This window comes from Mytilus trossulus, chromosome 10, assembly GCF_036588685.1.
Source record: "Mytilus trossulus isolate FHL-02 chromosome 10, PNRI_Mtr1.1.1.hap1, whole genome shotgun sequence".
NCBI lineage: Eukaryota > Metazoa > Mollusca > Bivalvia > Mytilida > Mytilidae > Mytilus > Mytilus trossulus.
The window spans coordinates 46,119,878-46,144,330 of record NC_086382.1 but is presented as its reverse complement, the minus strand read 5'-3'; the positions used below and the strand labels follow the sequence as shown (position 1 = coordinate 46,144,330).

General features: G+C 31.3%; 1 protein-coding gene across 1 annotated transcript; it reads left to right on the top strand.

Annotated features, from left to right (window-relative positions):
* Window positions 1–23,354: 23,354 nt before the first annotated feature.
* Window positions 23,355–23,990, top strand: LOC134687938 (uncharacterized). Its single transcript, XM_063548400.1, has one exon. It carries the CDS (start codon window positions 23,355–23,357, stop codon window positions 23,988–23,990), a length of 636 nt encoding a protein of 211 aa, XP_063404470.1.
* Window positions 23,991–24,453: the final 463 nt, after the last annotated feature.

Sequence of the window (24,453 nt, the reverse complement as noted above, 5' to 3'; positions counted from 1 at the left end):
GGTTTTTCGACATGAAGAGAAGATAATTTAAAATAATCTTAATACAAACATTATATATTTTTGCGTGTAACCGACAATAAAATCAAGTTTTAGGTTTAAATTATGTTTTTGACAATTCAAATACATGCGTCTACGTAAGTTGATATATCTGATTAAAATGTGAAACAGGTTGATTCAGTTATATTATTAATGAAAATCTAAAAGCAAAGAAACATGCACATTTACTCTATATCCTTTATCCAATTACTTTAAGTGCTGCTTTTAAGCTGATATCAAATTGAAACAAAAATCGTGATAAATGGGCTTGTTACTATGTTATTTAGATACATGATGTTAATTTAGATTATGCCTTACACGTATGTACTTTATTAATGATTGTAAATTGGTTTAATTGAAGTGTATTTGAAACAAAACTTTAATGACCTTTGAAAAGACAATTTGTATTTACTTATACTAATGACAAACTCAAGAGAAAAGAATGTTATCCCTGTAACTTCCCTTCTTTGTTTATTTTCAAACATAAATTGCTCGCTTCAAACTTAAAAAATTTAACTTATATTGCATTTCTATTAAATCAATTTAACAATCGTAACACAAAATATGAATTTGTGTACAGATGTATTAGTTTGTGATCTATAATCTGTATCTCGATTCTGAAAAAAAATATTTGAAGGTCAATTGATTTGTGTATTGAATCATAAAATACATTCTTTTAAATTCTTCCGACAAATTTAATTAACTTTTTGATTTGACAGGATTATTTAGAACACATCCGTCGTGATACAGAATTTATTTTATAGATTTTCTAAAGAGTACCATAAAACTTCCTGGTTTTTCTACAAAAAGTATTTAATGACACAAAGAAAAGGTTGATGTTCTATTCCACAGAAGGAAGACGATAGATATAATGATCAATTAGAAAAATCTTCTGAAAGGCCAGATTTCATCAACTTTTAACTGATGCCTAAGAGAGTAGTACACAATCAGTTTTAAGACGGTAGCTGCCAATATTTACGTCATGTACCAAAGATTTCATAGTGCTTTTAGTCTAAACTTGCATGGAATAAACCTCTTTCACAAAGCTAAGATGGATATATTTAGAAATTCACTTTATTATTATCTTATTCGGAATTAGGGCATATTTTACTTAATGCGCATCTGGTGCAAGAAAATTAGTACCGTTAATTTTATTCTTAAGTTTATGGACAGATGAATGATTTTATTTTAATAAATTTTGGTGACAAAAAAGTTGAAGTTAGCTAGCACAAAAATAACCACACACACTTTTTTAACCTGGAACAAATTTGCAACACTACAATATAAGAACAAACTATAGAAATTATATAGTTGCAAAGAGTCTTACTCATCAGATCGATACAAGATACAACAAACCTTTACAAAAAAATCACACAAAGTATAGCAATTAACAGAAATGGATTTAGTATTGATGTAATATTTGTTATTCTCATCGAATTTTGTCTAATGCTTAGTCCGTTTCTGTGTGTGTTACATTTAAATGTTGTGTCGTTGTTCTCCTCTTATATTCAATGCGCTTCCCTCAGTTTCAGATTGTTACCCCAATTTTGTTTTTAGTCCATAGATTTACGAGTTTTGAACAGCGGTATACTACTTTTGCTTTTATTCAACGAAGAATGTAAGTTGCCAACCGGATTATCTTTATTTGTTGGTGTCGTTAGAGTGCTGTCTCATTGAGCAATGCTCTCATTTCACCTTTGATTCATTTATTTTTATCTTCGCAGTTATTATTAAAATTACAAACCTTATCTGTAGACATTTTATTTCTCTGTAATCTCCAACTTGAAGAGTCCTCTCAGTCAGTGTCTTCCCTGATGCATTTGCATTAGATGATAGTTGAAGTATAAATTGGTTGAATCTTATTGAGCAGAAATTAAGAAAAAATTTAATTCATATAAATCATACTTTTCAATTCATGCAATTTTCCGCTACAACGTCAATATATAATCGCATATTGCGAAATGGTATAATTTTAGCACATTTGAAAAGTTTTAACAACACTCGGAAACATGTCAAACATTTTGGATGTCTTCCGACTATTTTGATCTGAGCGTACATGATGGGTCTTATGTAGACAAATTTTTAACGCGCGTCTGGTGTATAACTTTGTTCTAAACGTGAATTTTAGTACATTATTTTTACAAATTTACTGTATAGAACAAGTGTGAATTATTGGAAATACTAAGAATTTATTATCCCATGCATAGATAACCTTTGCCGTATTTTGGCACAACTTTTAAGAATTTCGGTTCTCAATGCTCCTCAACCTGTACTTGTTTTGGCTTTCTTACTTTATATATGAGCCTCACTGATGAGTCTTGTCTAGACGAAACGCTCGTCTGACGTATCAAATTATAAGCCTGGTACCTTTGATCATTATATATTTACACTTCTAGGTCGATACCACTGCTACTATACATTTCTTCCCTGAGGGTATCACCACCAAATACTCAGCAACTTCGTTGTTAACATGAATATCAATTATATGGTAATTTTTATAGATTAACGATTTGCAAAAGTGTGAATTATTCGAAATACTAAGGATTTTCTTATCCCAGGCATAGATAACCTAAACCGTCTTAGGCACATTTTTTTTTAATTTTGGGTTCTCAATGTTTTTCAACTTTGTGCTTGTTTCTGCTTTAAAAATGTTTTATCTTAGCGTCACTTATAAGTTGTAAGTAGACAAAACGCGCGTCTTGCGTTTCAGATTATTAGTCTAGTACCTTTGAAAGATAAGCACTAACAATCCTTGCTTGTTCTAGAAACGGTATTAATGAAATTCTTACTTACTTTCTATAGTTTTTCGATTTTCACTGTATCCAAACATATGTTGTCTGATGTTCACATCAGAAAGACAAAAATCCCACCCTGAAAAGGTGTTATTTTTACATTTTTTTCATGAAATCAAAAGCTAGAGAAAAGAATTGAATAATTCTTTCTAGTTTCATTCTTGTTAATTTATTTTCAACATAAAATATTCGAAAATTCGTTTAAAATTTTATAACCTTGTATCGCATTTCTATAACAAAAAACCAATCATTATTGAAATTAAATAAGTAGTTTAAGTATTAGTTTCTGTACTTTAGTTTGTATATCGATACAGAAACAAAATGATTTGAAGGTCAACTTAATTGTGTTTTGAATCATAAAGTACATTCCTTTAAATTCCTCTAACAACATTAATGACCTAAACAAATTAATGACCTTTATGATTTGACAGGATCATTTAAAACATGTCCGTCGTGATACAGAATTTATTTTATAGATTTGTGATATATCTTCATTATAGTTCCCATCATCATCTGTACTTACGTATTTGGTGATGATAATAAAAGATATTTCATACAACAAAAATGATTGGAAGGTCAATCGGATTATATGTTGAATCAAGATAAACAATCTTTTAAAATTCTTCCGACAAATTTAATTTACTTAAACATTTGAAAGGATCATTTCCAACATATCCGTTGCAATACTGAATGTATTTCATTTTATAAAGTACAATACAACTTCCGGGTTTTTCTACATAGAGTATTTTATGAGATGAAGAACAGGTTGATGTTCTATTTCCAAAGAAGGAAGCTTAAGACGATACATACAATGATCAAAAAGAAGTTAAATAAAGTGATCTTCTAAATGGATTTATTTCAAAAATGTACTTCTGTTTTAAGTACAACTCTGCATAAGAGATTATTCTTGACTTCAGAATCAGCACATTTTGGATATATGGTCTAATACGATGAATTTTGTGCATTTTTTAACCTAAACATTGCAGAGATTCCTTTGCCTCAAACTGTTATCTTGTATGTGCTGTAGTAAAAAGTTGCCAATGATGATATTGAATCCCTTTAAACACGGGTTGCGGCTAAGGTAAATTATGCGAAATCTGTAAAGAATTATTGAAATTTTACCAAAACTGACATTGCATCACAAATGGTGCATACTTATGATTAAAAACAGCTTCATTTATAATTTAGTCTACCAAAAGGAAGTTAATTGACGTTAACAGTGATATCGCAACTATTTCTATGTAAATTTGGAAAACTTGACCTGACTGAAAAACTTCAAAACTATAAGGCTAATTTTAGAACTTCGTGAACCTTCTCTTTTCATATTATTTTAAGTATAAACTTGTGTGCTTTCATATAGCCTGGCTACCTGGCCCAATCATAGCCAGAACCCCAGGCAAGCTTTCATAGAACACATCTTTCACTAATGCGCTGATTCTACCTTTGATTCACTGGTTATCTTCGCTGTATATTAAACACGAACCATATCCGTAGATAAATTATTACTCTGTGATATCCAATTTGAAGAGTCATCTCAGTTAGTGTCTTCCTTGACGATTTGCATTTGATGATAGTTAAAGTATAAGTTGAGTAAATTTTATTAGATAGAAATTAAGAAAAAATGTAAATGATATAAATTAGTTTTCAATTCATGCAATTATACATTACAACGTCAATAAATCATCGCGTAATAATTTGTTATTAATTTTAGTTATATTAACGATCAGTTTCAAGACAAATGCAAAACAAACGATTCACTAAATATCTGCAATTCGGTTGTGAAGAATTTATGAGAATCAAAAAATTAGGAAACGGTAATCAACGAGCGACCTTTTATTTATTACTTTTAATTGGGCAACATATTTGTGTTTGTTTAAGAACTAATCATGCTAACAGGGCATTGCCTTTTTTCAATGTTAGATAATAAAAAATATTGCAAAACAGTCATATAATAATAAGCAGATGTCATTTTATAGCTAGACATCCAATAATGTCAAATCTATTCTTTGGCCAGACGATGATAATATGTTGTAAGTTTGTACAAATAAGCGGGGAATAAAAGCATTCAATTTGGATATTTTGATATTTACTTATTACCTGTACTTTGCACACAATGATATCAGTTTAATGATAATCTGCTTCGCATATATATAGCTGTGTGATAACTTAAGAGCCATTCTCTGTAAGGACCAAAATTAGTGTTCACACCTATGTCACAGATTTTACCATTCTTTGTACACATACTACATAACTAATACACTTAACAACTAACACTTTAGAAATTGATTTTGGGCTTTGTTACTATGGAAATGGCTGCCATTTTGATTTTGGGCTTTTTTTTCAATGAAAATTCTAAAAAAAATCCTAAACATCAATGCTTATTTTTCCGTAATCCTGAGAGTAAATGATGAAGACAATTATCACATCTAAACGCTGTTACCTTTGCCTTTCCAAATAGTTATCAAAAGTACCAGGATTATAATTTTATACGCCAGACGCGCGTTTCGTCTACATAAGACTCATCAGTGACGCTCAGATCAAAATAGTTAAAAAGCCAAATAAATACAAAGTAGAAGAGCATTGAGGATCCAAAATTCCAAAAAGTTGTGCCAAATACGGCTAAGGTTATCTACTCCTGGGGTAAGAAAATCCTTAGTTTTTCAAAAAATTCAAAGTTTTGTAAACAGAAAATTTATACAAATGACCATATAATTGATATTCATGTCAACACCGAAGTGCTGACTACTGGGCTGGTGATACCCTCGGGGACGAAACGTCCACCAGCAGTGGCATCGACCCAGTGGTGTAAATAGTTATCAAAAGTACCAGGATTATAATTTTATACATATTAGCATATACAAAAATATATCACATATTTGACTGACAATTGTGTACATATGCTTATTTTCTATTGGAGAAGAGGGTGATTCTGACATCTAAATAAAAAACAAATTTCACCAAAATTCATTGAAGCTTTGACAAAATTTCCGAGATAGTTTACAGAAATTATTGTCAAAATCATAAAGATAAACCCCTTATTTAAAAATTATAAAAAATTCAGGGCTGTGTTTTTTGATTTAAGAAAAAAAATGTGGATTGAAAACTGAAAAAAAAAATCAACTATGTGTCTATGAATTGTCTCTTCTTCGTTGAAAACATAAAGAAACAACAGGAAGTACAAGGGTTAATGCCAAAATTAAAGTGCAGACACTGATTAAACCGTTATAATGTTGGTAAAAATAAGATATATCAAGATAGAGAGTACTATGAAGTGCATTTTATCTCCAAAGTTGTGGATTGTGATGAACTCATGTGATGAACCTCTTGCCAAACACTGAAACAGTGAAACACAGACAGTACATACCAAATGTTTGCTATTTTTTCTGAGAATGGTCTTATACCATCAGTAGCTCTAGATCTTCACATCAATATTGTTAAGTCGTTACCTTACAGAACTTGCCTTAAACTAGCAAGTAGTGGTCCAAAGGAAAAGGATTTTATTCATCTTATTAACTAGACAAGAATGTGAGTAATGAAAATAAAATGAAATTGACATGACCCCACCCCCCTTTTATACTTTGGATTAGTTTATGTAATATTTGAATTTTCATAATTATCATTTATCATTGATTATTTGTTAAACATTCTCAATTACTAAGACAATGCAAACATATCTTTTATAAATGAAAAAAGGAGCACTTTCTATGTATTAAATTAGTTTCAAAACAGATATTTAATTTACGATGTACCTCCTTTCATGACTTTCATGAGTGTAATAATTGGGGTCCTCTATTTTATATGTGTTATTTACTTTTTACACATTTTCTATATTTTTAAAACAAATACTTATTCTGTACAATTCTAAGGGAAATGAATATTCCTTAGAAATAACCAGGAGAAATAGCAATTTAACATGAAGTCATCAGAAACCTTTTATTTTTCAGAGTGATGTAACACATTTTTATCAGGTATTATTTAGACAGACAGATTAAAAAGTGTTTTGCCTTGTAAATCAACAACAACAGTTTCTCAATCAATATTTTAAAATTGTGTTTAAACGTTTTACTCAACCCCCACAAATTAGCTATATGTAGGATCGCCCTTTTTTTGGGCAAAGCGGGAGGGGGGTATTTATCTAATAAACAATCTTTTGTCCATTTCCAGTCATAATCATTTGGGAATCTAAACTTAATACCAAAATGTTAAGGGTTACAAGTGATTATAACATCAATTGGCCAAAATTAGAGCCAAATTTTTCTTTTAATTAGAAATATCTATGCAATTGGGAGAAACATGACCCAGAAAAAATACTTTTTAACAAATATTGAATTCTTGGGGTTCTTTGATATGCAACATGTGTTTAGATTTTTGATTATGGGCCAAGTTTTCAAGTTGGTCCACATCAAGTTCCAAAATTCAACTTTGTTTGATTTCAACAAAAAATGAAATCTTGGGGTTCTTTGACATGTTGAATCTATTTAGAGTTTGGATATTGAACCATTTTAGCTTAATTGTCAAATGTTTAATCACAATCCAAATTCAGAGCTGTATCAAGCCTGGTTCTAACTATGCAAATTGGTTAAAAAGAAATTATATGCCCAAGACCTATTATGGTATAAAAATGTCGTCCGTCTGTCTGTCCAGCGTAAACCTTTCGCACCGTAACATTAGAAGGACTTCTCCAAATATCATGAAGCATAATATAGTTATTACTTATTATGGCCAAACTGATCTGTATACTTTTTAGTAAAAATAAGATTAAAATTTTTTGAGTTACAGGACTTTGTAACTAAAACAGGTTTTTTTTTCACATGTCGCACCGTATCTCAAAATGATTTATGATGATTGCTTAAAACTGTACACACTTCTTAGTTATATTAATCTAAATCTGTTTACCTTTTTGGTGAAGATTCAAAATGTTTATATTTTAGAGTTATTGAGTTTTCTGGTATAAAAGGTGGGTTTTTTTTCACATGTCGCGCTGTATCTCAGAAAATGTTGATGATTATTGCATTAAACTTACACTTAAGACGAAGGGCGTATCATACACTCATGGCGCAGCAGTTTATTGAGTTCATGTCTGACATGTTGATGACCGATACACAAACCGACAACAGTATGTCATAATAGTCCTGTAAATGATGTATAAAAAGCGCATAAATAATGCACTCAAAAGTTAACCATGAAAGAAACAAAACTATCTTTTGAATTTTGTGTAAGCATCAATAATTAAGAAAAAAATATTTAAACTAGTAAAAATTGCTTATATCTCATATTTGATTAAGTTTGTAAAATAAAATACTTTCTTTTATTTAGAAATAATCCAGCGGTTTCCAGATTATGAATTTCACCATGTTAATGAGTTTTACAAGCAGTTAGGATGAGGTGTTTTTCAGAAGAAAAAAGGAGTTCCTAGAATATGTATTTTAAAAGTTCCAAATTTGTTTATTGTAATAGATTACTTGAAATAATGAAGAAAATTATTACAACAGTTTTTCCACAAAATATAGAAGATGTCCTTCATTCACTGGCAATGTAATTGAGTTCTAATAACCAGGAACAGAAACCTCAAGTATTACCAAAAGGTTCATTTGGTTCTTTTGTTGATTCATTGGAAAAGGCTGAATCTTAGCGCCACAAAAAAATACTTTCATTCTAGACACAGACCCTGTTGTATTATCAAGTTTATCAGATGCTTCCAGACATATCTGAGAATAAATATTATGTGACATCTAGCTGCAAAATAAAACTGATTTCAAGTTTTCTGTTAATCTCTTTTGTTAATGCCAATTATTTTGTCATAGTCGCATCTCAAGTTGCATGTTTTACCTGTAACCTCTAGAAATGTAGCCAACTGTCATACAAGTGAGTGGTTTAGCTAGCTATAAAACCAGGTTTTATCCACCATTTTCTACTTAAGAAAATGTCTGTACCAACTCAGGCTTATGAGAGCTGTTATTCATTCTTTTGACATGTTTTAGCTTTTAATTTTGCCATTTGATAAGGGATTTTTCATTGTTAATTTTACCTTACTTTCATTTTGACCAAATCACTACTTTCACTTTAAACAATTTTTTTTCTTTGAATGTTCTACTTTTTTCAATATATATATATGCAACTGATAGAACCAATTAAATAGTAAACATTTCAAAGAAAACAGTAGCCAGAATACTTAGGAAGAAATACCCCATATAATAATTGGGAACTATATTCAAAGGCCATGGAAAAAGGGAATTAATTGTGGTGTGAAGCCAACTGCAACGTTCTTTGTAATGTGTTTCCATAGCAACTGTTATTGGTATTTATTTTGAATAATATTAGTTGTGTATCAAAACAATTCCTTATCAGTATGGTTTTACAAAGTTAAATAAGAAAAACTTTGAAATTGACAAATATAACCACTTACTTGCTTTTAATCTGCATAATGCAATTTCAAGTTTTTCCAAATTTCAGAAAATTTTGAACAATTTTTTTTTTAAACAACAAAAAACACACACCCAATTTTTTGATATATGAAGACCATTTGGAAGGCATAACAAATAAATCTGACGTTGGGAAAAAAAATAAAATCATTTTGAAATTTACTAAAAAAATGTCTTTTTCAGCAGTTTGAAAAAATGTAAAATCAGCACTTTTCAGATACAAGTTTTTATGTTTTGAATGGGTTCAAAACAATGTCTGTTTACTTTAAGAGTTATTTCAGACCTTTATTTTGTTCAGTATACCTATGATTTAGGCTAAAAGTGTATATTTGTTAAAAATAATGAAGGTTGAAAAATGATGCATTTTGAGATGTTGCTACTCTGTTACTGGGTTTATATATATGGGACCTGTAACCATGGCAACAGAAACCCCCAAAAACAAAAATGAAAGTTATTTTTGTTATCAGGGCATCATATGGGCTTAATATTGAAAAGATATTGAAAATCTGTGACATTGGTGTGAAAAGTCACTTGAATTTCTTTGGTTTTTACAGAGAATGACTCTTAAGTTATACAAGACGTGCACATCTTGCATTGTAGTTTTACTGTTGGAAATACTATGGTTATCGTTTTACTAACTTGTAAATCTTTGAAATATTGAAGAGAAACTCATCATAGATACCAGGACTATACCGGTATATACGCCAGACGCGCGTTTCGTCTACAAAAGACTCATCAGCGACAGTGACGCTCGAATCCAAAAAAGTAAAAAAGGCCCAAAAAAATAACTGTTTATTATTCTAAATGGTGTGCCTCCTCAAATCATGATATTTAAATATTGATAGTAGTCAAATATTATAGATTAAAGAAATTGTGCTGTACGAGCTGTACATGTACTCAACGTTATTTTAATGCCATTTCTTAATAATAACTCTACAGTTACTGTGAACCTTTTTCATTATTGTTTATAATTATTTTACTTTTCTCCTGCTTAAATGGAACCTTTACAGGAGGAAAAGAGAAGGCATTCCTTCCTGTTCACTTTATCAATGGAGGATACAATCAATAGCTTCAACGTTCTACATCACAAGGAGGTTACATCTTAAATTCCTTTTTATTTTCAAAATCTGTCTGTTCCTATTGTATCCTAGAGTTACACCAAAATCATTGCACCTAAAGTATTTCACTATAAACAAGAATTGCAGGACTTTGACTAAGAACAATACCTAAAAAAAAGAAGCCTCCGACATGTGACTGTTCCCACTCGCTTTATAATTACAGCCCCTCTGGTCATGTTATACCTGGGTATCTAAACATAATTCAACATGAAATATCCGAAAGGTAATTTCTCATGGTCCTAAGTTTAAAGAACCCGAACACATCAATTAGAACCATAACTTCAAAATAATTACGGATTCCATTGAGGACTACCCTAGAGCATGGGCTTAACGAAAAAGAGTTGAACTGGACACTTTGTCAAAATGGGTCAAAACTATCAGGTCTTTGATAAAACGTCGCAGTCTTAAGTTGAAAAACTGTGTAAACGACCAAAGTCCGTTTTCAGAGACAAAGAGGCTGTGAAATGTCTATCATCTATTCATGATAAGTAAGTTGTTGTTCCCGCGGACAAAGCTTCAGTTAATATTTTCTTTATATGTTAATCGTTTTCTACGAATGTCTTGTAAAAGAATTAGGTATAAATGAGCACTCAGGTTATCCCACACACATAAACATATCATTTGACAAGGATGAGAATTTAGCAAATCATAAGTCCCTCATGGCTTCAATGAACATAACATTGAACACCAAATCGGAGGACTTACCATGTGTGTTTTGGATACCTAAGCTACATAAAATTCCGTACAAACAACGGTATATTGCTGGCTCATCTTCATGTTCCACTAAAGAATTGTCCATTAGATTGACTAAAATTCTGTCCGCAGTGAATGAGGGTCTTCAGAATTACTGTGAAACTGTTTACTCTATGTTTATTAACCATGTGTGGATTCTTAAAAATTCTAAAGAATTTCTAGACAATTTTAAATCTCGGTCTTTTTCTGAAATAATTTCTATCAAAACTTTCTAATTTTTTTTTTAAATCCTGTATACCAACATTCCCAATGTAATATTAAAAATCGCCCGAAAGAAATAATCCACAATGCCTTTCAACATAAAAATGGTAGCATACGCTATAAATTTATTACTTTGCGATATCATAAGGCATATTTTGATAAGAGTGAAAAACAAAAAGGTAAAACATGCAACACAGAAGAACAAGTGATCAGTATGCTGGAGTTTCTTATTGACAATATATTTGTTGAGTTTAGCGGTAGACTTATTCAACAAATTGTCGGCATTCCTATGGGAACAAACTGTGCGCAGATACTTGTCAAAAACAAGAGGATGAAAAAAAAGACAGATTATTTAATTTCACATTCAGATATATTGATGATGTTGTTTCTTAAACAATCTGAACTTTTCTAATTGGGTTTCATAAATATATCCACCAAAACGATAAATTAAAGAAACAACAAACACGGCTTTCTCCGCCTCATTTTAAGACCTAAACTTGTATATCGAATTTGACTAACACAGCCATCTGAGTAGCAGAATCTATTACAAACGAGACGATTTTAGTTTTGAAATTATATGGGACATACATGTCTCAACTGTTTCGATATTCAAGAGCTTGCAGCTCCTATTCAGACATTGTAAAACGTCACCAATGTCTGAGCAGAAAGTTGATGAACCAGGGGTATGTCAAAGAACTGATCTGTATACTTTTTAGTAAAAATAAGATTAAAATTTTTTGAGTTACAGGACTTTGTAACTAAAACAGGTTTTTTTTTCACATGTCGCACCGTATCTCAAAATGATTTATGATGATTGCTTAAAACTGTACACACTTCTTAGTTATATTAATCTAAATCTGTTTACCTTTTTGGTGATGATTCAAAATGTTTATATTTTAGAGTTATTGAGTTTTCTGGTATAAAAGGTGGGTTTTTTTCACATGTCGCGCTGTATCTCAGAAAATGTTGATGATTATTGCATTAAACTTACACTTAAGACGAAGGGCGTATCATACACTCATGGCGCAGCAGTTTATTGAGTTCATGTCTGACATGTTGATGACCGATACACAAACCGACAACAGTATGTCATAATAGTCCTGTAAATGATGTATAAAAAGCGCATAAATAATGCACTCAAAAGTTAACCATGAAAGAAACAAAACTATCTTTTGAATTTTGTGTAAGCATCAATAATTAAGAAAAAAATATTTAAACTAGTAAAAATTGCTTATATCTCATATTTGATTAAGTTTGTAAAATAAAATACTTTCTTTTATTTAGAAATAATCCAGCGGTTTCCAGATTATGAATTTCACCATGTTAATGAGTTTTACAAGCAGTTAGGATGAGGTGTTTTTCAGAAGAAAAAAGGAGTTCCTAGAATATGTATTTTAAAAGTTCCAAATTTGTTTATTGTAATAGATTACTTGAAATAATGAAGAAAATTATTACAACAGTTTTTCCACAAAATATAGAAGATGTCCTTCATTCACTGGCAATGTAATTGAGTTCTAATAACCAGGAACAGAAACCTCAAGTATTACCAAAAGGTTCATTTGGTTCTTTTGTTGATTCATTGGAAAAGGCTGAATCTTAGCGCCACAAAAAAATACTTTCATTCTAGACACAGACCCTGTTGTATTATCAAGTTTATCAGATGCTTCCAGACATATCTGAGAATAAATATTATGTGACATCTAGCTGCAAAATAAAACTGATTTCAAGTTTTCTGTTAATCTCTTTTGTTAATGCCAATTATTTTGTCATAGTCGCATCTCAAGTTGCATGTTTTACCTGTAACCTCTAGAAATGTAGCCAACTGTCATACAAGTGAGTGGTTTAGCTAGCTATAAAACCAGGTTTTATCCACCATTTTCTACTTAAGAAAATGTCTGTACCAACTCAGGCTTATGAGAGCTGTTATTCATTCTTTTGACATGTTTTAGCTTTTAATTTTGCCATTTGATAAGGGATTTTTCATTATTAATTTTACCTTACTTTCATTTTGACCAAATCACTACTTTCACTTTAAACAATTTTTTTTCTTTGAATGTTCTACTTTTTTCAATATATATATATGCAACTGATAGAACCAATTAAATAGTAAACATTTCAAAGAAAACAGTAGCCAGAATACTTAGGAAGAAATACCCCATATAATAATTGGGAACTATATTCAAAGGCCATGGAAAAAGGGAATTAATTGTGGTGTGAAGCCAACTGCAACGTTCTTTGTAATGTGTTTCCATAGCAACTGTTATTGGTATTTATTTTGAATAATATTAGTTGTGTATCAAAACAATTCCTTATCAGTATGGTTTTACAAAGTTAAATAAGAAAAACTTTGAAATTGACAAATATAACCACTTACTTGCTTTTAATCTGCATAATGCAATTTCAAGTTTTTCCAAATTTCAGAAAATTTTGAACAATTTTTTTTTTAAACAACAAAAAACACACACCCAATTTTTTGATATATGAAGACCATTTGGAAGGCATAACAAATAAATCTGACGTTGGGAAAAAAAATAAAATCATTTTGAAATTTACTAAAAAATGTCTTTTTCAGCAGTTTGAAAAAATGTAAAATCAGCACTTTTCAGATACAAGTTTTTATGTTTTGAATGGGTTCAAAACAATGTCTGTTTACTTTAAGAGTTATTTCAGACCTTTATTTTGTTCAGTATACCTATGATTTAGGCTAAAAGTGTATATTTGTTAAAAATAATGAAGGTTGAAAAATGATGCATTTTGAGATGTTGCTACTCTGTTACTGGGTTTATATATATGGGACCTGTAACCATGGCAACAGAAACCCCCAAAAACAAAAATGAAAGTTATTTTTGTTATCAGGGCATCATATGGGCTTAATATTGAAAAGATATTGAAAATCTGTGACATTGGTGTGAAAAGTCACTTGAATTTCTTTGGTTTTTACAGAGAATGACTCTTAAGTTATACAAGACGTGCACATCTTGCATTGTAGTTTTACTGTTGGAAATACTATGGTTATCGTTTTACTAACTTGTAAATCTTTGAAATATTGAAGAGAAACTCATCATAGATACCAGGACTATACCGGTATATACGCCAGACGCGCGTTTCGTCTACAAAAGACTCATCAGCGACAGTGACGCTCGAATCCAAAAAAGTAAAAAAGGCCCAAAAAAATAACTGTTTATTATTCTAAATGGTGTGCCTCCTCAAATCATGATATTTAAATATTGATAGTAGTCAAATATTATAGATTAAAGAAATTGTGCTGTACGAGCTGTACATGTACTCAACGTTATTTTAATGCCATTTCTTAATAATAACTCTACAGTTACTGTGAACCTTTTTCATTATTGTTTATAATTATTTTACTTTTCTCCTGCTTAAATGGAACCTTTACAGGAGGAAAAGAGAAGGCATTCCTTCCTGTTCACTTTATCAATGGAGGATACAATCAATAGCTTCAACGTTCTACATCACAAGGAGGTTACATCTTAAATTCCTTTTTATTTTCAAAATCTGTCTGTTCCTATTGTATCCTAGAGTTACACCAAAATCATTGCACCTAAAGTATTTCACTATAAACAAGAATTGCAGGACTTTGACTAAGAACAATACCTAAAAAAAAGAAGCCTCCGACATGTGACTGTTCCCACTCGCTTTATAATTACAGCCCCTCTGGTCATGTTATACCTGGGTATCTAAACATAATTCAACATGAAATATCCGAAAGGTAATTTCTCATGGTCCTAAGTTTAAAGAACCCGAACACATCAATTAGAACCATAACTTCAAAATAATTACGGATTCCATTGAGGACTACCCTAGAGCATGGGCTTAACGAAAAAGAGTTGAACTGGACACTTTGTCAAAATGGGTCAAAACTATCAGGTCTTTGATAAAACGTCGCAGTCTTAAGTTGAAAAACTGTGTAAACGACCAAAGTCCGTTTTCAGAGACAAAGAGGCTGTGAAATGTCTATCATCTATTCATGATAAGTAAGTTGTTGTTCCCGCGGACAAAGCTTCAGTTAATATTTTCTTTATATGTTAATCGTTTTCTACGAATGTCTTGTAAAAGAATTAGGTATAAATGAGCACTCAGGTTATCCCACACACATAAACATATCATTTGACAAGGATGAGAATTTAGCAAATCATAAGTCCCTCATGGCTTCAATGAACATAACATTGAACACCAAATCGGAGGACTTACCATGTGTGTTTTGGATACCTAAGCTACATAAAATTCCGTACAAACAACGGTATATTGCTGGCTCATCTTCATGTTCCACTAAAGAATTGTCCATTAGATTGACTAAAATTCTGTCCGCAGTGAATGAGGGTCTTCAGAATTACTGTGAAACTGTTTACTCTATGTTTATTAACCATGTGTGGATTCTTAAAAATTCTAAAGAATTTCTAGACAATTTTAAATCTCGGTCTTTTTCTGAAATAATTTCTATCAAAACTTCCTAATTTTTTTTTTAAATCCTGTATACCAACATTCCCAATGTAATATTAAAAATCGCCCGAAAGAAATAATCCACAATGCCTTTCAACATAAAAATGGTAGCATACGCTATAAATTTATTACTTTGCGATATCATAAGGCATATTTTGATAAGAGTGAAAAACAAAAAGGTAAAACATGCAACACAGAAGAACAAGTGATCAGTATGCTGGAGTTTCTTATTGACAATATATTTGTTGAGTTTAGCGGTAGACTTATTCAACAAATTGTCGGCATTCCTATGGGAACAAACTGTGCGCAGATACTTGTCAAAAACAAGAGGATGAAAAAAAAGACAGATTATTTAATTTCACATTCAGATATATTGATGATGTTGTTTCTTAAACAATCTGAACTTTTCTAATTGGGTTTCATAAATATATCCACCAAAACGATAAATTAAAGAAACAACAAACACGGCTTTCTCCGCCTCATTTTAAGACCTAAACTTGTATATCGAATTTGACTAACACAGCCATCTGAGTAGCAGAATCTATTACAAACGAGACGATTTTAGTTTTGAAATTATATGGGACATACATGTCTCAACTGTTTCGATATTCAAGAGCTTGCAGCTCCTATTCAGACATTGTAAAACGTCACCAATGTCTGAGCAGAAAGTTGATGAACCAGGGGTATGTCAAAGAACTGATCTGTATACTTTTTAGTAAAAATAAGATTAAAATTTTTTGAGTTACAGGACTTTGTAACTAAAACAGGTTTTTTTTTCACATGTCGCACCGTATCTCAAAATGATTTATGATGATTGCTTAAAACTGTACACACTTCTTAGTTATATTAATCTAAATCTGTTTACCTTTTTGGTGATGATTCAAAATGTTTATATTTTAGAGTTATTGAGTTTTCTGGTATAAAAGGTGGGTTTTTTTCACATGTCGCGCTGTATCTCAGAAAATGTTGATGATTATTGCATTAAACTTACACTTAAGACGAAGGGCGTATCATACACTCATGGCGCAGCAGTTTATTGAGTTCATGTCTGACATGTTGATGACCGATACACAAACCGACAACAGTATGTCATAATAGTCCTGTAAATGATGTATAAAAAGCGCATAAATAATGCACTCAAAAGTTAACCATGAAAGAAACAAAACTATCTTTTGAATTTTGTGTAAGCATCAATAATTAAGAAAAAAATATTTAAACTAGTAAAAATTGCTTATATCTCATATTTGATTAAGTTTGTAAAATAAAATACTTTCTTTTATTTAGAAATAATCCAGCGGTTTCCAGATTATGAATTTCACCATGTTAATGAGTTTTACAAGCAGTTAGGATGAGGTGTTTTTCAGAAGAAAAAAGGAGTTCCTAGAATATGTATTTTAAAAGTTCCAAATTTGTTTATTGTAATAGATTACTTGAAATAATGAAGAAAATTATTACAACAGTTTTTCCACAAAATATAGAAGATGTCCTTCATTCACTGGCAATGTAATTGAGTTCTAATAACCAGGAACAGAAACCTCAAGTATTACCAAAAGGTTCATTTGGTTCTTTTGTTGATTCATTGGAAAAGGCTGAATCTTAGCGCCACAAAAAAATACTTTCATTCTAGACACAGACCCTGTTGTATTATCAAGTTTATCAGATGCTTCCAGACATATCTGAGAATAAATATTATGTGACATCTAGCTGCAAAATAAAACTGATTTCAAGTTTTCTGTTAATCTCTTTTGTTAATGCCAATTATTTTGTCATAGTCGCATCTCAAGTTGCATGTTTTACCTGTAACCTCTAGAAATGTAGCCAACTGTCATACAAGTGAGTGGTTTAGCTAGCTATAAAACCAGGTTTTATCCACCATTTTCTACTTAAGAAAATGTCTGTACCAACTCAGGCTTATGAGAGCTGTTATTCATTCTTTTGACATGTTTTAGCTTTTAATTTTGCCATTTGATAAGGGATTTTTCATTGTTAATTTTACCTTACTTTCATTTTGACCAAATCACTACTTTCACTTTAAACAATTTTTTTTCTTTGAATGTTCTACTTTTTTCAATATATATATATGCAACTGATAGAACCAATTAAATAGTAAACATTTCAAAGAAAACAGTAGCCAGAATACTTAGGAAGAAATACCCCATATAATAATTGGGAACTATATTCAAAGGCCATGGAAAAAGGGAATTAATTGTGGTGTGAAGCCAACTGCAACGTTCTTTGTAATGTGTTTCCATAGCAACTGTTATTGGTATTTATTTTGAATAATATTAGTTGTGTATCAAAACAATTCCTTATCAGTATGGTTTTACAAAGTTAAATAAGAAAAACTTTGAAATTGACAAATATAACCACTTACTTGCTTTTAATCTGCATAATGCAATTTCAAGTTTTTCCAAATTTCAGAAAATTTTGAACAATTTTTTTTTTAAACAACAAAAAACACACACCCAATTTTTTGATATATGAAGACCATTTGGAAGGCATAACAAATAAATCTGACGTTGGGAAAAAAAATAAAATCATTTTGAAATTTACTAAAAAATGTCTTTTTCAGCAGTTTGAAAAAATGTAAAATCAGCACTTTTCAGATACAAGTTTTTATGTTTTGAATGGGTTCAAAACAATGTCTGTTTACTTTAAGAGTTATTTCAGACCTTTATTTTGTTCAGTATACCTATGATTTAGGCTAAAAGTGTATATTTGTTAAAAATAATGAAGGTTGAAAAATGATGCATTTTGAGATGTTGCTACTCTGTTACTGGGTTTATATATATGGGACCTGTAACCATGGCAACAGAAACCCCCAAAAACAAAAATGAAAGTTATTTTTGTTATCAGGGCATCATATGGGCTTAATATTGAAAAGATATTGAAAATCTGTGACATTGGTGTGAAAAGTCACTTGAATTTCTTTGGTTTTTACAGAGAATGACTCTTAAGTTATACAAGACGTGCACATCTTGCATTGTAGTTTTACTGTTGGAAATACTATGGTTATCGTTTTACTAACTTGTAAATCTTTGAAATATTGAAGAGAAACTCATCATAGATACCAGGACTATACCGGTATATACGCCAGACGCGCGTTTCGTCTACAAAAGACTCATCAGCGACAGTGACGCTCGAATCCAAAAAAGTAAAAAAGGCCCAAAAAAATAACTGTTTATTATTCTAAATGGTGTGCCTCCTCAAATCATGATATTTAAATATTGATAGTAGTCAAATATTATAGATTAAAGAAATTGTGCTGTACGAGCTGTACATGTACTCAACGTTATTTTAATGCCATTTCTTAATAATAACTCTACAGTTACTGTGAACCTTTTTCATTATTGTTTATAATTATTTTACTTTTCTCCTGCTTAAATGGAACCTTTACAGGAGGAAAAGAGAAGGCATTCCTTCCTGTTCACTTTATCAATGGAGGATACAATCAATAGCTTCAACGTTCTACATCACAAGGAGGTTACATCTTAAATTCCTTTTTATTTTCAAAATCTGTCTGTTCCTATTGTATCCTAGAGTTACACCAAAATCATTGCACCTAAAGTATTTCACTATAAACAAGAATTGCAGGACTTTGACTAAGAACAATACCTAAAAAAAAGAAGCCTCCGACATGTGACTGTTCCCACTCGCTTTATAATTACAGCCCCTCTGGTCATGTTATACCTGGGTATCTAAACATAATTCAACATGAAATATCCGAAAGGTAATTTCTCATGGTCCTAAGTTTAAAGAACCCGAACACATCAATTAGAACCATAACTTCAAAATAATTACGGATTCCATTGAGGACTACCCTAGAGCATGGGCTTAACGAAAAAGAGTTGAACTGGACACTTTGTCAAAATGGGTCAAAACTATCAGGTCTTTGATAAAACGTCGCAGTCTTAAGTTGAAAAACTGTGTAAACGACCAAAGTCCGTTTTCAGAGACAAAGAGGCTGTGAAATGTCTATCATCTATTCATGATAAGTAAGTTGTTGTTCCCGCGGACAAAGCTTCAGATAATATTTTCTTTATATGTTAATCGTTTTCTACGAATGTCTTGTAAAAGAATTAGGTATAAATGAGCACTCAGGTTATCCCACACACATAAACATATCATTTGACAAGGATGAGAATTTAGCAAATCATAAGTCCCTCATGGCTTCAATGAACATAACATTGAACACCAAATCGGAGGACTTACCATGTGTGTTTTGGATACCTAAGCTACATAAAATTCCGTACAAACAACGGTATATTGCTGGCTCATCTTCATGTTCCACTAAAGAATTGTCCATTAGATTGACTAAAATTCTGTCCGCAGTGAATGAGGGTCTTCAGAATTACTGTGAAACTGTTTACTCTATGTTTATTAACCATGTGTGGATTCTTAAAAATTCTAAAGAATTTCTAGACAATTTTAAATCTCGGTCTTTTTCTGAAATAATTTCTATCAAAACTTCCTAATTTTTTTTTTAAATCCTGTATACCAACATTCCCAATGTAATATTAAAAATCGCCCGAAAGAAATAATCCACAATGCCTTTCAACATAAAAATGGTAGCATACGCTATAAATTTATTACTTTGCGATATCATAAGGCATATTTTGATAAGAGTGAAAAACAAAAAGGTAAAACATGCAACACAGAAGAACAAGTGATCAGTATGCTGGAGTTTCTTATTGACAATATATTTGTTGAGTTTAGCGGTAGACTTATTCAACAAATTGTCGGCATTCCTATGGGAACAAACTGTGCGCAGATACTTGTCAAAAACAAGAGGATGAAAAAAAAGACAGATTATTTAATTTCACATTCAGATATATTGATGATGTTGTTTCTTAAACAATCTGAACTTTTCTAATTGGGTTTCATAAATATATCCACCAAAACGATAAATTAAAGAAACAACAAACACGGCTTTCTCCGCCTCATTTTAAGACCTAAACTTGTATATCGAATTTGACTAACACAGCCATCTGAGTAGCAGAATCTATTACAAACGAGACGATTTTAGTTTTGAAATTATATGGGACATACATGTCTCAACTGTTTCGATATTCAAGAGCTTGCAGCTCCTATTCAGACATTGTAAAACGTCACCAATGTCTGAGCAGAAAGTTGATGAACCAGGGGTATGTCAAAGAACGTCTCTTCTTTTTTCTTAAAAAAATCAGCGGAAGGTACCAAGATCTTGTTGATAATTAATCCGTATCAACTTCATTAATACCACATGATGGTCTTGGTGTATAGATTCTGCGTACTGATGTTGTCTATCATCTTAACAACGTATTATATTGTTCTTTCATTTGTCTTTGTTCTATTATGTATTTGACTTTCACTGTTGGATTGTTTTATGAGATATCCGTTTAACGTGGATCGGTACTTAAACATCCTATCAATGTTTTGGTATTATCTTTCATTTTAGCAGGTGTGTTTTATATATGCAATTTTTCGTGTTTCTTTGGTTCTTATAACGTGACTCTATTCTTTAAAAAATTCCCGTCAGTATGATATTGTTCTATTATATGACATTATGTTGTATTTCTAGTATAAATAAGAAAACACGTTGAACCACAAACGTCAAAGTAATTCAATAACGTAGTGGTATGAACTATTTGTGAATTCTAGTAAATTCTGAAGAACATTTGGACAATTTTTCATTTCGGTTAGTCTATTTTTGAAATTAATTCGCACATACTTTTGATTTGTTTACCATGTTTGCAAATATTACCCAAGTGAAATTTTAAAATTGTTTATATAATTATTGAACGACAAAAATAAGTGACGATGTAATTTTGGGGGGAATACCTGTCACAAGTGCGAAAACCGTCTCAGCACTTGTGGTTGTTTATTTCGTACTATGTGTTTGTCTGTTCGGGGGAATTTGGTATTGAATGATGATCTTCTATAGTCTTGTAATTTAAAGATTGATTAATTGTTGTTTTCTAAACGTCCAGGGTTTTTTTAAAGCTTGATATTCCCCGTTTGCGGTTTCGAGAGTTATCGTTCGTTGTCGGAGTTGTCTTTCTTGTTATCAGGTGTCAAACCATTTCCGGTACAATAAGAAAATGGGGAAACCTAACTATCGTGCCATCAAAGACTGTCACAATAAGTCCGGAGACAAAGGGAGATTTGGTAGAACAATAAAACTACATAAATTACCAAAAGAAGGAATCGTACGATCGGCATGGCTACGTGCAATTAGTCTGTTCAGATCATTTTCCGAGAGGACAAGGACGTACATCCGTTCATAAAGTACCAAGTATTCACTTCCCACAAAAAGTGGTCAAAGAGGGAAAAGTAAGGAACACAAAAAAACAGTCTATCTACAAGTATTTCGGAAACGGAGTCAATATTACAACCATCCATTTCACACTCCGAGTCGGACCAGCCTAAGCCTTGTTGTTCTATAGATGTGATTGAGCAAACTCATTCGTAAGTTGTAAATGACAAAAAATAATGTCTCTTTTTACAGAGATAAATTTATTGAACTCATACCAATTTCTTATTTATAATCTATATATTACTCTGAACCTTTTTGTACAAAACCTTTCCAATGACTCCATTGTTAAGCATCAATCAATGGTATTCATTTTACATGTCCATCAAACAAACCATGCATCTAGTTGTCCTTGCATAAAATGTATGTCAAAAGTGACCTTATCAAAAAATGAAAGATTAATAATGTACTATTGCACTAGTCTACCCAAGACTAGAGTGTGGCACTGGTACAAAAATCACTGCTTATAAATGTTATCATGGTTATATAATACAATAAATGTTTTTCTAGTAACTGTAATATACACCTGAACACACAATTTATCCAATGTGCATTAAATGTAGGTCTTGTTTGTATCTGAGATATCAACATACATACACAATTTTAACAAAAAATGGGACATACATGTACATTTACACCTTACACATTTTGTAAATTTACATACAGACAGATAAGGATTTAAGGGTCAATCTATTCACCATCTTCCTCTCTCCTGATTGGGGATAAAAATTAATTGAACAAAAATAAATATCACATAAAAAATATTGGTTCATCCATATTCTTGTTTTAATATATTCAATTTAATAAATTGTATTGAATATTTCAGGTACTCAAAAACTCAAATGAGGACACTTTGTGAATCTGGAACAGAAAGTGAGAATGTGCCATTATCAACAGCTTCATGTACAAAAAATGACAAAATCACTCAAACCAATACACCACCTGCTAAATTATCTGTTCTAAGTCACAAGACCAGAAATTATAATAGATGATATAGCTTCATCAGATGAGGAGGTACTTTTTTTTATACAGGTTTACCATGCTACCAGGCATTTAAAGATTTGTTTGATACTCTCATTGCTGCAGGGGCTGATCGAATGAATGTTGATGACGATATACTAATGCAAGAAAAATCGTATAGGAAGTTACGGTTGATTGACGAGTTTTTTTATGGTAATGATGAGACTACGTTTAGGTTTATTGTTATATGACTTGCAATATAGATTTAAGATTTCAACAGGAAGAGTTTCCAGAACTTTTTAATTCCTGGATAAGCCTAATGGCAACATGCCTTAAATCAATTGTGTTCTTGCCACCTCTCCAAACACTTCAACAGAAAGTACCTGATTGCTTTAAAAACTTTAGTGATACAAGAATTGTTCTCGACTGTACAGAAATATCTATAGAAACTCCATCAGCATTACAAAAAAAATCACTGACTTATTCCAGCTACAAATCCCATAATACTTTTAAATCACTAGTTGGTGTAAGCATGACAGGAGCTGTTGTTTTCTTAACAAATTTATGGGACGGCTCAGCATCTGATGTGGTGCATATTACAAGAAACTGTGGCCTTCTTGAACTTTTAGAAGAAGGTGATGCTGTAATGGTAGACAAGGGTTTCATTCACATACAGTCAGATTTCAAAAAAAAAGGAGTTAAATTGTATTGTTCACCATTCATGTCCGCTAAAAGGAATCAGTTTTCGAAATCTGAAGTTGAGTGTACAAGGATGATAGCGTCTGCCAGAATTCATGTGGAGAGAAAAATGGAGCAGATCAAGAACTTTCGCATCTTACAAGGAATATTACCCATCAGTTTGAGTTCAAAGGCTAACGCCATATTTTTGGAGTGTTCTGCTTTAACTAACTTATTGCCTCCAGAAGGCATTCTCTCAATGCAATTTTGTATTTAAGTGCTTTTGGTCCATTGTCTCATGGAAATATATTTAAATAAAATGAAGCCTTAGTCATGGACATTCATTCACATCTCAGTTTTTATAACTTTGCAAGTATCAACACTGCATTTAAATGGGAATATACAATGCAAATAATAATAAAGGCCGGGGTTATGGGGGCCGCTTAAGGCCCCCAGAAAATTTTATGATAAATGGTGCAAAATTATGCAATCTGGGCTATTCCTGGCACTTAATTTTAGTTTTAAAAAACATTGTTTTTATATAAGATTTTTCCGCATTTTTCAAAAAAATGTTCAGTATGATATAACTTTTTTAGAATTTAAGAAGAGAAAAAACATACTTTCTCAATGGCTGACAACTTATGTTACTTATATTATAAATATGAAAAGGAAATAATTAATATTTAACTAGATATCATTGAGATGGGAGCCATCTCTGTGGGCCCCGCTGTCAATAACGT